Genomic DNA, 15,934 nt, shown 5'->3' with positions numbered 1-15,934 from the left:
ACCCACCCCGCATCATCTTCCCACATGGCAGCCTCATGGTGATCCTGGAACACACACAGAAGCCGCTGGGGCCCGAGGTTTTCCAGGCCTATGACCCGGACTCTGCCTGTGAGGGCCTCACCTTCCAGTTCCTTGGAGCCCCCTCTGGCCTCCCAGTGCAGCGCCGAGACCAGCCTGGGGAGCCGGCAACTGAGTTCTCCTGCCGAGAGTTGGAGGCCGGCAGCCTAGTCTATGTCCACCGCGGTGGCCCTGCACAGGACTTGACGTTCCGGGTCAGCGATGGACTGCAGGCCAGCCCCCCGGCCACGCTGAAGGTGGTGGCCGTCCGGCCGGCCATACAGATCCACCGCAGCACAGGGCTGCACCTGGCCCAAGGCTCTGCCATGCCCATCTTGCCCGCCAACCTGTCGGTGGAGACCAATGCCGTGGGGCAGGATGTGAGCGTGCTGTTCCGCGTCACCGGAGCCCTGCAGTTCGGGGAGCTGCAGAAGCAGGGGGCAGGTGGGGTGGAGGGTGCTGAGTGGTGGGCTACACAAGCGTTCCACCAGCGGGATGTGGAGCAGGGCCGCGTGAGGTACCTGAGCACCGACCCACAGCACCGCACCGAGGACGCCGTGGAGAACCTGGCCCTGGAGGTGCAGGTGGGCCAGGAGATCCTGAGCAATCTCTCCTTCCCAGTGACCATCCAGAGAGCCACCGTGTGGATGCTGCGGCTGGAGCCACTGCACACTCAGAACACCCAGCAGGAGACCCTCACCACAGCCCACCTGGAGGCCACCCTGGAGGAGGCAGGCCCAAGCCCCCCAACCTTCCACTATGAGGTGGTTCAGGCTCCCAGGAAAGGCAACCTTCAACTACAGGGCACGAGGCTGTCAGACGGTCAGGGCTTCACCCAGGATGACATACAGGCTGGCCGGGTGACCTATGGGGCCACGGCACGTGCCTCGGAGGCAGTCGAGGACACCTTCCGTTTCCGTGTCACAGCTCCGCCATATTTCTCCCCGCTCTATACCTTCCCCATCCACATTGGTGGTGACCCAGATGCGCCCGTCCTCACCAATGTCCTCCTCGTGGTGCCTGAGGGTGGTGAGGGTGTCCTCTCTGCTGACCACCTCTTTGTCAAGAGTCTCAATAGTGCCAGCTACCTCTATGAGGTCATGGAGCGGCCCCGCCATGGGAGGTTGGCTTGGCGTGGGACACAGGACAAGACCACTATGGTGACATCCTTCACCAATGAAGACCTGTTGCGTGGCCGGCTGGTCTACCAGCATGATGATTCTGAGACCACAGAAGATGATATCCCATTTGTTGCTACCCGCCAGGGTGAGAGCAGTGGTGACATGGCCTGGGAGGAGGTACGGGGTGTCTTCCGGGTGGCCATCCAACCTGTGAATGACCACGCCCCTGTGCAGACCATCAGCCGCGTCTTCCATGTGGCCCGGGGTGGGCGGCGGCTGCTGACTACAGACGATGTGGCCTTCAGCGATGCTGACTCCGGCTTTGCTGACGCCCAGCTGGTGCTGACCCGCAAGGACCTCCTCTTTGGCAGTATCGTGGCTGTGGATGAGCCCACGCGGCCCATCTACCGCTTCACCCAGGAGGACCTCAGAAAGAGGCGAGTCCTGTTTGTGCACTCAGGGGCAGACCGTGGCTGGATCCAGCTGCAGGTGTCTGATGGGCAACACCAGGCCACTGCGCTGCTGGAGGTGCAGGCCTCGGAGCCCTACCTCCGTGTGGCCAACGGCTCCAGACTTGTGGTCCCTCAAGGAGGCCAGGGCACCATCGACACAGCCGTGTTCCATCTGGACACCAACCTCGACATCCGCAGTGGGGATGAGGTCCACTACCACGTCACAGCCGGCCCTCGCTGGGGACAGGTACTCCGGGCCGGTCAGCCAGCCACAGCCTTCTCCCAGCAGGACCTGCTGGATGGGGCCGTTCTCTATAGCCACAATGGCAGCCTCAGCCCCCGCGACACCCTGGCCTTCTCCGTGGAAGCGGGGCCAGTGCACACAGATGCCACCCTACAAGTGACCGTTGCCCTAGAGGGCCCACTGGCCCCACTGAAGCTGGTCCGGCACAAGAAGATCTACGTCTTCCAGGGAGAGGCAGCTGAGATCAGAAGGGACCAGCTGGAGGTGAGGAGCTGGAGGTGATGAGCAGGAGTGTGGGCCAGGTAGAGGACCTCCTGCCCAGCCTCCATGCCGGAGTGTCACAAGTACACATGTGACTTGGGCTGTGGCTGTGGTGGCCCCAGGCTACATGTGTGCACGTGCCTCGGATGTGTTTCTGTATATGTTGTTTCTAAATTTCTGGGGAGCTTGCTGTACACCCATCCTCCTGGAAGTTGTGTGTGCCTCCAGAGGTCGTGTCCTCCCGTGTCCATGGTGTGGCTGAGCATGCAGATTCCTGGGCCCCACCCAGCCCTACAGAATCTCTGAAGTGGAGCCCGAGATTCTGCATTGCAGTCAGTTCCCTGGGAGGGCATCACAGGCCCTGAGCTTTGGGGATTGCTGACTGTGGAGACAGGCGGCTGCTCTTCAGATCCGCGTGTCCCCCCCTACACTGCTCATTTCGGAGACCCTTCTGGTCTGCATATCTGGAGCTTGGGGCCCACGGCAAACCAGCAGATCTGGCGTCAGGAAGGCCTCGAGGAAGGAGGCAGCGTTTGGGCCGGGCTCTGAAGAGCATAGGCCATCAGGAGCAGAGAATGGGGAGTGGTATTCCAGGCAGAAGGAACATTCGGGCAAAGGCATAGAACAGGAATGTGAGTTTGGGCGTGGTTTAGTCTCTCGTGGCTGACCCATCAGGTGAGGGAGCCCATGTGGCCTTTGGGGCGTGAGCTCTATAGGGCCTGGGCTGAAGGCAGCTGTGCCTCCAGGACGGGTGGGTTGAGGCGCCCTCTGATGGTCCTGAGTGGTAATAGCAGGGGTTGGGGAGGACTGCCTGCAAACCAGCCACAGGCCTGAACAGATCCTGAGTAGGGGCCGTGTGTGTGTGTGCGCGCGCGCACACGCATATGTACATGTGTGGCTGCGTCGGGGGATATGTGATTATGCACCTCCCCGGGGGAGTGCATCTCAAGCTGTGTGACTGACCCCCTGTAACCGTGTGTGGGGTGGGTACTAACATGTGACCAGAAGCCGGGGCAACCCAGTGAAACTCCATCTCTACACAAAAAATTTAAAAATTAGCTGGGCATGGTGGCACATGCCCACCATGCCTTGGTCACAGCTACTTGGGAGGCTGAGGTGGGAGGATCCCTTGAGCCTGGGAGGTTGAGGCTGCAGAGAGCCGTGATTGCACCACTGCACTCCATCCAGCCTGGGTGACAGAGTGAGACTGTCAAAAAACAAGAAATGTGACCAGCTGCATGTCTAGCTGCTGTGTGTGTGAACCCACATGTGTGTTTGTGTGTCTAAATGAGCAGTGGTATCTGAAGGAATAATTGAGGCAAGATCAAGCCTGTTCTGGCTGCTTAGGGCCACAGTGGACCCCTGTGAGACCCCCTCTGTGGCCCCCTGTGAGTCCTCGTGACCTCTGTTAACCAGGCAGCCCAGGAGGCAGTGCCGCCGGCAGACATCGTATTCTCAGTGAAGAAGCCACCGAGTGCCGGCTACCTGGTGATGGTGTCTCGTGGCATCTTGGCAGATGAGCCACCCAGCCTGGACCCCGTGCAGAGCTTCTCCCAGGCGGCAGTGGATGCCGGCAGGGTCCTGTACCTGCACTCCCGCCCTGAGGCCTGGAGCGATGCCTTCTCACTGGATGTGGCCTCAGGCCTGGGTGCTCCCCTTGAGGATGTCCGCGTGGACCTGGAGGTGCTGCCCGCTGCCATCCCACTGGAGGCGCAAAACTTCAGCGTCCCTGAGGGTGGCAGCCTCACCCTGGCCCCTCCACTGCTCCGTGTCACCGGGCCCTACTTTCCCACTCTCCCGGGCCTCGGCCTGCAGGTGCTGGAGCCACCCCGGCATGGAGCCCTGCAGAAAGAGGATGGACCTCAAGCCAGGACCCTCAGCACCTTCTCCTGGAGAGAGGTACGGCTGTGAGAGAGGCCCAGGGGCTGCAGCCCAGCTCTGGGGGCAGAGTGGAGGGAGTCCCGGGGACTCCCAGTCTGGGGGTTATACATAGAGACGAGACGGGGAGTCGCATTTCAGAAGCACCTGTGCTTTAAATACCATATCTCTTTTCTTCCTCACAACTCCTTGGAGCCAGAACTTACGGTCCCCATTTTCCACCAATGGAAAATGAAGCCCTAAAAGAGTCAGTCTCCTCCTGCACCCAAAGGCAGGACATGAAGGGTGCTGCTGGGGCCTGACTAGCCCTGGGCCTGCCCGTAGGTGGAAGAGCAGCTGATCCGCTACGTGCACGACGGGAGTGAGACACTGACAGACAGTTTTGTCCTGATGGCTAACGCCTCCGAGATGGACCGCCAGAGCCATCCTGTGGCCTTCACTGTCACCGTCCTGCCTGTCAATGACCAACCCCCTGTCCTCACTACAAACACAGGCCTGCAGGTGAGAGTATTCCTGGCACCATCCCCCATGTCTGCTTCGAGAAAGAGGCCAGCGTCCCCTACTTCCTGGCACAGAGCTCCCCCTCTCTGAGCCTCAGTTTCCTCCTCTGCAAAATGGGGAAGCTGCCATATGCCTCACGGGGTTGTTGGAAGGAGAGTTGTGAGATTGTGCAGAAACAGAACACAGGTGGGAGGTTTTGTTATTGGACGCTTGCAGGTAAGGTAGGCAGACTTCTGAGCGGCCACGGGTGGCTCTGCTGTTCCTTCTCCTGTGGCTCAGGACCAGAACTCCCGACAGAATCACTTACAAGCCCTTAAGGGCAGGCATCAGGGCAGAAGCTCTTGTTTTCCACCTTCACCCAGCAAGTGAAGGCTACGGCTTGGGTCCCCGAAGTCCTGCACGAGGCTGTTCCACGCCCAGCAGGACAGTGCAGGGGAGGCCCTGGAGAACTTCACTCAGGCAGAGGTAAGGGCCCCACTCTGCAGGTAGAAGTTGAGGCCCAGACATGGGATGGAACTTCTCCATGGTTGCAAAAGTAGTTCTGGTAGAACAGAAAGGGCGTGGCTTTACTAAGCCCACATGGCAGGGCTTTGAACGCCAGCTTCTGGGGTGCGTACTCCTGGGTCAGCAGGAGCCACTGAAGGTTCCACAAGAGGACTGACTTGGGCTGTCTCTGACATGGGGCACCTGGGGAAGGGGTTGCGGGGGAGGCCTTGGTGGTCTAGGATGTGCCCATAGAGGGCAGCCTGGTGGTGCGGAGGCTGCAGAAGAGTGGGACACAGTGCTCTGGAACCACAGGCTGGGACAGCTGTGTGGCAGCGCGGCCACCAGGTGGTGCCATCTACCTGTGTTTGCTCCAGAAGCCCAGTGCTGGGGTCCGGCCCTGCGACATTATGGCCCCTCCTGCCAGGGCTGGGCCTGAGGGCTCCTTGGGGCTGGGGGAGGAAGCCCAGGAATGCCAGAAGGCTCTGTTTTCTGGGCATGTGAGTCCGACTGCAGCTCTGCCTGCAAGTAATTGACCCAGCAAGACTGGTACCAGGACCTCAGGAACAGGCGCCTGCTGTGCTTGCAAGTGGGAGACCTGAAAAAGGGTCCCCTTCACCCAACATGACGAGGGCCTGTAACTGCTCTGGAAGCACCTGGGCCCATCGCAGCGCTGATTCTGCGCTGCAGAACAGTGCCAACCATCAGCCCCCCACTCTCCGCGCCACCCACCCCTCCCTCAGCTGGAAGGAGGGCCCGTTTCTAAAATCACCATTCCCACCTGTGCCCGGCCCTGGCCAGGCACACACGGAGGCTCTGAAAGGAGACCCCTGCCCCACCAGTGAGACAGATTAAGGAGCACTGTTGGTCAGCGTTGGGGGTTTCTGGGGCTGAGAACTTGGTGAGGGTAAGAACAGGGGTCTTCCTGGGTAGGGGACACAAGCTGGCCTTGAGGGACACGCAGGACTAGGGCAGATGAAGAGCAGGGAGGCTGGGCCTGGAGGGTGACCTTCCCTGGGGCCTTCCCTGGGGTGACAGGGAAGGTGAATGTGGGGAGGGCCTTTTGTGCAGGGAAGCCAGAGCGGTGCCAGCCTCGATGCCACCTGAGGGCCTGAGCCGCAACAGAGTTGGAACGCTGGTGGCAGCCCAGAGCTGGGGAGGAAGGGGTGGGTGAGCGTGGCAAGGCAGAACCTTCACAGGCCTGTGTCCCCAGATGTGGGAGGGGGCCACTGCGCCCATCCCTGCAGAGGTTCTGAGGAGCACGGACGGCGACTCTGGGTCCGAGGATCTGGTCTACACCATCGAGCAGCCCAGCAACGGGCGGGTAGTGCTGCGGGCAGCGCCGGGCACCGAAGTGCGCAGCTTCACACAGGCCCAGCTGGACGGCGGACTCGTGCTGTTCTCACACAGAGGTGGGTGCTGAGGGCCGGGCCTCAGGTTCCTGCTGCCCACGGGGTTGCCCTGAGATGGGGAGCCAGCTCGGGCCAGCTGGACCCAATGCCCCTGTCCCCAGGAACCCTGGATGGAGGCTTCCGCTTCGGCCTCTCTGATGGCGAGCACACTTCCTCCGGACACTTCTTCCGAGTGACGGCCCAGAAGCGAGTGCTCCTCTCACTGGAGGGCAGCCGGACACTGACTGTCTGCCCAGGTGGGTGTGCTGACCGTGGGCATTCCTGGGTGTGCCAGGAGCTGGGGCAGAGCTGAGGGTGGCACGCCAGGGTCACACTGCCTCTCTGCAGCCACAGGCCTGGGCCTGGCTCCCAGTCAAAGTCTGATAGCCCCTTTTGCCTCTGGCAGGGTCCGTCCAGCCACTCAGCAGTCAGACCCTCAGAGCCAGCTCCAGCGCAGGCACCGACCCCCAGCTCCTGCTCTACCATGTGGTGCGGGGACCCCAGCTAGGCCGGCTGTTCCATGCCCAGCAGGACAGCACAGGGGAAGCCCTGGTGAACTTCACTCAGGCAGAGGTAAGGGCCCCACTTTGCAGCCATCACTCAGACACCCCCAGCCTCAGGTGGACGCGGTGCCATGGACATCACGTGGACATGGGTGCCAGCTCCAGCATCACTGGCAGCAGACGCTCCCGGTCCTGCCATGGTCCAGGCCCTGGTGTCCTGCCCCCCAGGAGCCGCCAGGCTGGCAGGGCAAGTTCATGTTCTAGAAGGAGGGAGAAGGATGCAGAAAGTCAGGGATACAGGGCCCCAGAGCAGGGCTGGGGTCTTGGGGTATAGCTTCCAGAAGGAAGCTACAGCCGGACCCGAAGGTCTGGAGAGGGGGCACCATGTGTGGGCACTAGTGGTACCCCAGTAGCTGGCGAGGGGCAGTGCTTGGTGGGGGATGGAGTTGGAGGTGAAGAAGCTACTGGGCCTGTGGGCAGAGGCGTGAGCCTGGGGCTCAGGTCAGGTGCCAGCCAGAGGCAGAGTGGATCCTAGGGGCAGATGAGCTGATGAAAGGCAGCTGAGTCGGCCAAGAGGGTGAAGCCACGGTTCATCCATCTTGGTGGCTTCAGAGACCACCAGGAAGAACTAGAGCTCTCAGCCATGGGTAGCAGCAGACTCTGTGATAACTGTGCCATGGGGGCCAGCCCAGTCATTGCTTAAATGAATACCTCTTCCCGAAGGCAGGACAGGAGTTGTTCCATAGCAGGGCAGAGTGGGGCAGACTCTTCCATAGGCCGTCCCGGGCAGGCGGCACATGTGATGCTCCCGCCAGGAGGCTGCATGGGCATCTGGACCCATCACATGATCACAGTGAGTTCTAGGTAGGGAGCGGTCTTGTGGGGCGCAGAGCCGACTCTGTCATTCAGGAGCCACGGCACATGGTACTGCCCCAAGTACCTCCAGAGGGGTCCCCCCGCCAGCCCTCAAAAATGGCAAAGCCCACCCCAGCCCCCCTTTCCTAGCTCCCTTGCTTGGGCAGGGACCTCCTGAACCTGGCACTTTCCCTCCTGAGAGGCGCAGATGGTATTCAGCAAGTGCAAAGCCAAGGTTCCTGCCCAGCAAGTGGCTCAGATGGGGAGCCTTTGGGCATCTGGAAGGAGGTGGCTTTGACAGGTGGAATAAAGTTTCTTGGGCTTCTCACATCAACACCTCCCAGGCCAGGTTCTGTGTTTTCCTGGAGCTCCACTCCTGCTATGGCCCCCTCCACACAATGAGATACTCATCAGGCTGGTGTCTACAGCTGCTGAATACCCTCGGTTGCTGGGAGCCTTTGTCAAGAATGCCCAGGAATGGGGAGGGCATGGGACCAGGCCATCAGCAACCCTCTTGCACTCTATAGTCCCACGTTACTCAGAGCTTCCCCGTGCCCCAGCAATATGAAGGACTAGATTGAATGGGCACCGGGGGCCAGGCTGGCAGTGCCAGCCAGGAAAGAAGGGAAGAGGCTATGTGGGCTACCTGGCCCACTCGGGGAGGAGGGCAGGACTGGGTATTGTCTTGACAGCAGCCCTGTCCCACAACACTGAACTGGGCAGGGAAGGGGTCAGGTGTCCCCATTTTTCACATAAGGAAACTGAGGCTCTTGGAGGGCAGGGTAACTTTATTTAGAGCACATGGCGAGTAAGAGGCAAAACTTCTGCCTGCGAGTCCAGGATTTCCTTCACTGGAGGACACTGCTTGCTCCCCAGAGCTCAGGACCCTGTGTTTTGTCTCATTCCCACCCACAGAGCTCCTGTATCCAGGCATCAGCTCCCACTCCCACTCCTGGGGGCTCCATTTCCTTCCTGCCTACCATTCAGCCTGGACCAGAAGATGCCACTGGCAGCTCTTTAGTCCTGGGCCAGATTTGGCCCACAGATGTGTTTATTTGGCCTGCACACAGCAGCTAATACTTTGAAGTTAATTGTCAACATATAACCTTTGGGAAATTAAACAAAAAACTTGATTCCCATTTTCTTAAAAGGCCTGTGTTCCCTCTTAACAGCAAAAGCAGAGGAGCAGCCGCTTCCTTTAGAACAGGTGCTAGTCCCTATGTAGATAGCTCGGCTCTCCTTCAGACTGGGCTCAGCTGCCCTTTAGCCCAGGCTCTGCTCCCCTTAGACCAGGCCCTGCCCCCACCTCAGACTGGGCCCTGCCTCCCCTTAGCCTGGCCCTGCTCTCCCTTAGCCCAGGCCCTGCTCCCCTTACTCCAGGTTCTGCTCCTAGAGTCTTCACAGGTTAAGACCCTGTTAAGTTTCCATGTTACTATTGTGCAAGTCCTGTTTTTCTCTGAGAAGAAAAATAGTTCCCAGTGTTTCCTAAAAGGGGAAAGTAAGGCCGGGCGTGGTGGCTCATGGCTGTAATCCCAGCACTTTGGGAGGCCAAGGCAGGTGGATCATGAGGTCAGGAGATCGAGACCATCCTGGCTAACAGGTGAAACCCCATTTCTACTAAAATATAAAAAATAAGCTGGGCGTGGTGGCGCGCACCTATAGTCCCAGCTACTCAGGAGGCTGAAGCAGGGGAATTGCTTGTACCCAGGAGGTGGAGGTTGCAGTGAGCCAAGATCACACCACTACACTCCAGCCTGGCAACAGAGCAAGACTCTGTCCCCCCCAAAAAAAGGGGGGTGGGGAACAAAAGATAGGCCAAAAGAACACATTTTGATTGGAGTGGGAGGAAACCTCTTTTCTTCCTGGAGTGAAGAATATTCTTTGGTGTTGAACTGCAGGCAGCCCCATAGAACAGCAGGTGTGGCTGGACTGGAGGTGAGGGGAGTTGAGGTCACGGGGTGATGTGGTCACAGCCAGGCCTTAGTGGACAGATGGGGAGACACCGCACTATGTGAGCCAAAGAGCCCCATAATCTTCCCTTTCAAAAGGCTCACTCTAGCTGCTGTGTTAAGAACAAAATATAATGGGTGGGGGACTGCAGTTGGGAAACAGGAAGCTGTTACAATAATCCAGGTGAGAGAGGAGGTGGTTTGAGGGAAAGAGAGGATGCAAGGGTGGTTCCAAGGGTTTGGTCTGAGCCCTTGAAAACGGAGCTATGGTCTCTGAAGCGGGATGACTATAGGAGGTGGGGCTGATCGGGAGTGCAGCTGGGGCAGGTTGAGTTTGAGATGTCCACTAGATATCCGCAGGGGTGGCTGCAAACATGAGTCTGGGGTTCAGGGGAGAGCAGGCTAGGCTGGAGCTACAAATAAGGGGGTCTTCAGCACAGCTGGCATTTAAGGCCAGGAAACTGAACAAGGACCCATGGAGAGTGCCTGTAGACAGAATAGAACCTGGAGACCTGACCATAAGATGTTGGGGAGAAGAGAAGGAACAGCCAGGAGAATCTGTGAGGCAGGAGGAACCCCAGACTGAAGTATCCCGGAGTCCGTGGCTCTCTTGGAGGAAGGGCTGCTCGGTGGCGCCAGTGCCGCTGAGCAGGTAAGAGGAGGCTGAGAGCTGACTGCTGGATCCAACAACATGGAGGCCCCTGGTGCCCTTGGCAAAAGGAGATATGGCGATGGGGGAGCAAAATCCTGGGTAGAGAGACCCACGAATGCCTGGGGGAGAGTGTGAACTATGCTTTTTGAAGTTTTGCTGCAAAGAGAAGCAAAGGGGCAGGGGTGTTGTTGGTGGAAAATGTGAAGTCAAGAATAGTTTTTTCTGGCCAGGTGCAGTGCCTCCTGCCTGTAATCCCAGCACTTTGGGAGGCCGAGGCAAGTGGATCACTTGAGCCCAGGAGTTCAAGACCAGCCTGGGCAACACCGTGAGACCCTGTCTCAACAAACAATAAAAGAAATTAGCCGGGCGTGGTGGCACCTGCCTGCAGTCCCCGCTACTTGGGAAACTGAGGTGGGAGGATTGCTTGAGCCCTAGAGGTCGAGGCTGCAGTGAGCCATGATCACGCCACTGCGGTGTCTCAATAATGATGATAATAATAATTAAATAGCTTTAGTGTAAGTGAGACAAAAGAATAGCATAATCGCAGAATGAAGGGAATGATGCATCTGGGGGAAAACTGACATCATAGGAGAAAGCCAGAAGACAGTAGAAGTGGTGTCTTCAGAAGGCAAGAGGGGATAGGATCCTGTGCACAAGAGGAAATACTCGCTTTAGAGAGCAGCACAGACAGATCATTGCATTCCCCAGAGGTCAGAGAAATTAGGCGATTTCCCCAGGGTGGCAGAGCTAGGGTTTGAGCCCAGACTCCGGCTCCAGAGCCCAGCTCTGCACTGCATTGCCTGATGTGACCCACTGAGTTAGTGAGGGAGAGAGCAGGTCACATGCACAGACCTGGGCACAGCCAGGAGAGCCCAGAGTGGGGCCTGAGGAGACAGAAGCGCTCAGTGTCTGGACAACCCGGGCTGGACCTGCCTCTCACCACACGATGGTGTCTCCCCTAGGTCTATGCTGGGAATATTCTGTATGAGCATGAGATGCCCGCCGAGCCCTTCTGGGAGGCCCACGATACCCTAGAGCTCCAGCTGTCCTCACCACCTGCCCAGGACGTGGCTGCCACCCTTGCTGTGGCTGTGTCTTTTGAGGCTGCCTGTCCCCAGCGCCCCAGCCACCTCTGGAAGAACAAAGGTGAACAGCATGATGAGCTGGCAAGATTGTGGGGAGGGACAATGGGAAAGGCCCAGGAGGTGGGGACACAAGGCCAGGGTCAGCAGCTCCTGTCTCAGCCCCCAGAACCTGGGAAGTCACAGGGAGGGTGAGTGGGGAAGCTTTGGCATCAGAGCGGGGACATAGTCCTTGTCCTCCTGGGAACCCTGAACCCCACCCTGGAGGACCTGGCTTGAGGGTGTGGGGGAGGCACATCCTTGCCCTGGGGCACCCCCAGCTGAGGGTCCATGGCTCTTCCCTCAGTAGGCTGGACCCTCATAGCCTGTGTCCCACCCCCAGGTCTCTGGGTCCCCGAGGGCCAGCGGGCCAAGATCACCATGGCTGCCCTGGATGCCTCCAACCTCTTGGCCAGCATTCCATCACCCCAGCGCCTAGAGCATGATGTACTCTTCCAGGTCACGCAGTTCCCCAGCCGGGGCCAGCTATTGGTGTCTGAGGAGCCCCTCCACGCTGGGCAGCCCCACTTCCTGCAGTCCCAGCTGGCTGCAGGGCAGCTAGTGTATGCCCACGGCGGTGGGGGTACCCAACAGGATGGCTTCCGCTTTCGTGCCCACCTCCAGGGGCCAGCAGGGGCCACTGTGGCTGGACCCCAAACCTCAGAGGCTTTTGCCATCACGGTGCGGGATGTAAATGAGCGGCCCCCTCAGCCACAGGCCTCTGTCCCACTCCGGCTCACCCGAGGCTCTCGCGTCCCCATCTCCCGGGCCCAGCTGAGCGTCGTGGACCCAGACTCAGCTCCTGGGGAGATTGAGTATGAGGTCCAGCGGGCACCCCACAACGGCTTCCTCAGCCTGGTGGGTGGTGGCCCGGGGCCCGTGACCCGCTTCACGCAAGCCGACGTGGATTCGGGGCGGCTGGCCTTCGTGGCCAACGGGAGCAGCGTGGCAGGCATCTTCCAGCTGAGCATGTCTGATGGGGCCAGCCCACCGCTGCCCATGTCCCTGGCCGTGGACATCCTACCATCCGCCATCGAGGTGCAGCTGCAGGCACCCCTGGAGGTGCCCCAAGCTTTGGGGCGCTCCTCACTGAGCCAGCAGCAGCTCCGGGTGGTTTCAGATAGGGAGGAGCCGGAGGCAGCGTACCGCCTCATCCAGGGACCGAAGTACGGGCATCTCCTGGTGGGTGGGCGGCCCGCCTCGGCCTTCAGCCAACTCCAGATAGACCAGGGCGAGGTGGTCTTTGCCTTCACCAACTTCTCCTCCTCTCATGACCATTTCAGAGTCCTGGCACTGGCTAGGGGTGTCAACGCATCAGCCGTAGTGAACGTCACTGTGAGGGCTCTGCTGCATGTGTGGGCAGGTGGGCCATGGCCCCAGGGTGCTACCCTGCGCCTGGACCCCACCATCCTAGATGCTGGCGAGCTGGCCAACCGCACAGGCAGTGTGCCTCGCTTCCGCCTCCTGGAGGGACCCCGGCATGGCCGTGTGGTCCGTGTGCCCCGAGCCAGGACAGAGCCTGGGGGCAGCCAGCTGGTGGAGCAGTTCACTCAGCAGGACCTTGAGGATGGGAGGCTGGGGCTGGAGGTGGGCAGGCCAGAGGGAAGGGCCCCCAGCCCCACAGGCGACAGTCTCACTCTGGAGCTGTGGGCACAGGGCGTCCCACCTGCTGTGGCCTCCCTGGACTTTGCCACTGAGCCTTACAATGCTGCCCGGCCCTACAGCGTGGCCCTGCTCAGTGTCCCCGAGGCCACCCGGATGGAAGCCGGGAAGCCAGAGAGCAGCACCCCCACAGGCGAGCCAGGCCCCGTGGCGTCTAGCCCTGTGCCTGCTGTGGCCAAGGGAGGCTTCCTGGGCTTCCTTGAGGCCAACATGTTCAGCGTCATCATCCCCGTGTGCCTGGTCCTTCTGCTCCTGGCGCTCATCTTGCCCCTGCTCTTCTACCTCCGCAAACGCAACAAGACGGGCAAGCATGACGTCCAGGTCCTGACTGCCAAGCCCCGCAACGGTCTGGCTGGTGACACCGAGACCTTTCGCAAGGTGGAGCCAGGCCAGGCCATCCCGCTCACAGCTGTGCCTGGCCAGGGGCCCCCTCCAGGAGGCCAGCCTGACCCAGAGCTGCTGCAGTTCTGCCGGACACCCAACCCTGCCCTTAAGAATGGCCAGTACTGGGTGTGAGGCCTGGCCTGGGCCCAGATGCTGATCGGGCCAGGGACAGGCTTGCCCATGTCCTGGGCCCCATTGCTTCCATGCCCGGGTGCTGTCTGAGTATCCCCAGAGCAAGAGAGACCTGGAGACACCAGGGGTGGAGGGTCCTGGGAGATAGTCCCAGGGGTCCCGGACAGAGTGAATCAATCCAAGCTTGGAGAACTGCAGGGGCCAAGGTGGAGGCAGGCTTAAGTTCAGTCCTGCCCTGGAGCTGGTTTAGGCTGTCAAAACCAGGGTAACCTCTCACATGGGTCATGATTCTGGGTCCTGGGACTGTGACCTTGGGTAAGTCACGCCTGACCGAGGCTGCTAAGAGGGCAAGGAGAAGAAAATACCTTGGGGAGGGAAAGGACAGAGGAGGGTATTCCTGGCTTTTCCACTCCAACCCAGGCCACCCTTTGTCTCTGCCCCAGAGTTGAGAGAAAAACTTTCCCCCCTGGTTTTTCAGGGAGATGGTATTCCCTGGAGTAGAGGGCAGGAGGAGAGAGCGCCTCCACTCTAGAAGGCATAAGCCAATAGAATAATATAATCAGGGTGCAGGGTGGGTAGGTTGCTCTGGGGATGGGTTTATTTAAGGGAGATTGCAAGGAAGCTATTTAATATGGTGCTGAGCTAGCAAGGACTGATGGAGCCCCTGGGGGTGTGGGATGGAGGAGGGTCTGCAGCCAGTTCATTCCCAGGGCCCCACCTTGATGGGGCAAGGGCTAAGCATGCATGTGTCAGCGGCTTTGGAGCAGGCTAGGCTGGGGCTCATGGAGGGTCTCAGGCCGAGGCCACTGCAGTGCCAGTGCCCCCCTGAGGACTAGGGGGCAGGCAGCTGGGGGCACTTGGCTCCACGGAGCCTGGATAAACAGTGCTTTGGAGGTTCTGGACAGCTGTGTGGTGTTTGTGTCTTAACTGTGCACTGGGCCTTTTTGTCGGCGTCGGCTTGCCTACAGAGGGCCCCTGGAGTCAGCCCTCTGGCCTGGCCTCAGCCAGTGGGATGGAGAGGGCCAGGTAGACCTGTGAACTTACACCTCCTGGGGCCTCCCAGACCTCCTGTGCCCCCATCTGTGTGGGCAGGTGGGCCAGTCTTTGGGTGATGGGACCAAACCCCTCCAGTTTAGTAGGGAAAGGCTAGGTCCTCTACAAAGAGCTTCAAGACAAAAATTAAAATAAATGCTCCCCACCCTAGATTTATTAGCCTGAGTTTTGACCTTCACACCCCTGTCCCTCCCCAGCCACCTCTGAAGGGGTTGCAGCAGCAAAATGAAGGGAGTGGGGGGACTTGGGCATCCCAAGGCTGGGACATGGTACCAAGGGGGAGGGGGAGGAGAACCACCACAGGTGCCTCCTAGAAACTTTTACAAGGCAGGCTTCTGCTGGTCTCCACCCTCCCAACAGGAGGACCAAAGGTGCTGCTTCTCCAAGCCAGAGGAAGCAGCAAGGATTCAGAAAAGCCAGGCATCCCTGCACATGGCCTGAGAGGCCAGCATTGGGTTACAGAGGGGTTCTGAGGCCACGGCATCTCCAGAAGGCCTTGTCTGAGTTGCTGAGTCACCACCCTCTAGACCTCTCTTGAGGGTGTCACAGGGTTGGGGGCAATGGAGACAAATTCTGGGTCCCAGGGGATATGCCTGGCCCTGAGATGAGACTGAAGAGAGGAAGAGAAACGTGAGAGGCCTCTGAGCACAGCCAGGTCAGTGGGTGGACAGCCCTGGCCAGCCTCTGGCAGCTGACCTGCATCTGGGGACCAGAGTCACTTCTTCCCTGCGCCCCAACATCTGAAACATTTGAGCCAGGAATAAGAGCAAGAGAGAAGGCTCCTCCCCGCCCTGCCCCGGACCGCCCCTCCTGTGACATCTCTCACATCTCAGTGTCCAGCCTCCTAGGTCCTCCTCTCAGAGGCTTCGGGCAGGAGACCGGGTACATCCTGCTGTTACGGCCCCCAGAGAACCCAGGGGAGACTAAGAGTCAGGGAGGGGAAGAGGGCCATCACATAGCAAGGTGCTTCTTGCTACACTGAAAAGCAGGACTCCCCAGGGAGGGTGACCAGAGCCCCAGAGATCCCTCTGCACCCTGAGCTCACCGTGCTCAGGGCTTGGTGTGAGCTCATTCAGTTCCTTCTACAAGCCTGGTCTCTCTGGCACCCCAGGCCAGCCTCAGACAGGGGCCTGGCCAAGGGTATCTCCACACCACATCCCGTGGTCTGCTTCCCCTCCCAGGAGCTTGGGCTGCAGCCCCGGGGCCCTGATATCTGGAGCAACTCTCTACCCAGG

The 15,934-nt window shown here is 59.7% G+C and overlaps 1 protein-coding gene across 1 annotated transcript; it reads left to right on the top strand.

The window, feature by feature from the left end:
* The first annotated feature begins 6 nt into the window (after positions 1-6).
* LOC111529692 (chondroitin sulfate proteoglycan 4) lies at positions 7-14,849 on the top strand. Its single transcript, XM_023196647.2, has 8 exons — positions 7-2,138; positions 3,552-4,034; positions 4,338-4,514; positions 6,211-6,409; positions 6,511-6,645; positions 6,795-6,961; positions 11,310-11,493; positions 11,812-14,849. The coding sequence occupies exons 1-8, from the start codon at positions 36-38 to the stop codon at positions 13,644-13,646; spliced, it is 5,283 nt and encodes a 1,760-aa protein (XP_023052415.2). The 5' UTR covers positions 7-35; the 3' UTR covers positions 13,647-14,849.
* The last annotated feature ends 1,085 nt before the right edge of the window (positions 14,850-15,934 follow it).

Source organism: Piliocolobus tephrosceles, unplaced genomic scaffold (genome assembly GCF_002776525.5).
Source record: "Piliocolobus tephrosceles isolate RC106 unplaced genomic scaffold, ASM277652v3 unscaffolded_23214, whole genome shotgun sequence".
In the NCBI taxonomy this organism is placed as follows: domain Eukaryota; kingdom Metazoa; phylum Chordata; class Mammalia; order Primates; family Cercopithecidae; genus Piliocolobus; species Piliocolobus tephrosceles.
Note: the sequence above shows the minus strand (reverse complement) of the source record. Positions and strands in the feature narration are given on the sequence as shown.

What these genes read in the sequence shown, in the direction of transcription:
- LOC111529692 (XM_023196647.2), top strand. Translation starts at nt 36, where the DNA reads ATGGTGATCCTGGAACACACACAGAAGCCGCTGGGGCCCGAGGTTTTC. An exon ending in CGTGCTGTTCTCACACAGAG is followed by an intron (nt 6,410 to 6,510) that starts GTGGGTGCTGAG and finishes CCCTGTCCCCAG; the next exon opens with GAACCCTGGATGGAGGCTTC. An exon ending in TGAACTTCACTCAGGCAGAG is followed by an intron (nt 6,962 to 11,309) that starts GTAAGGGCCCCA and finishes TGTCTCCCCTAG; the next exon opens with GTCTATGCTGGGAATATTCT.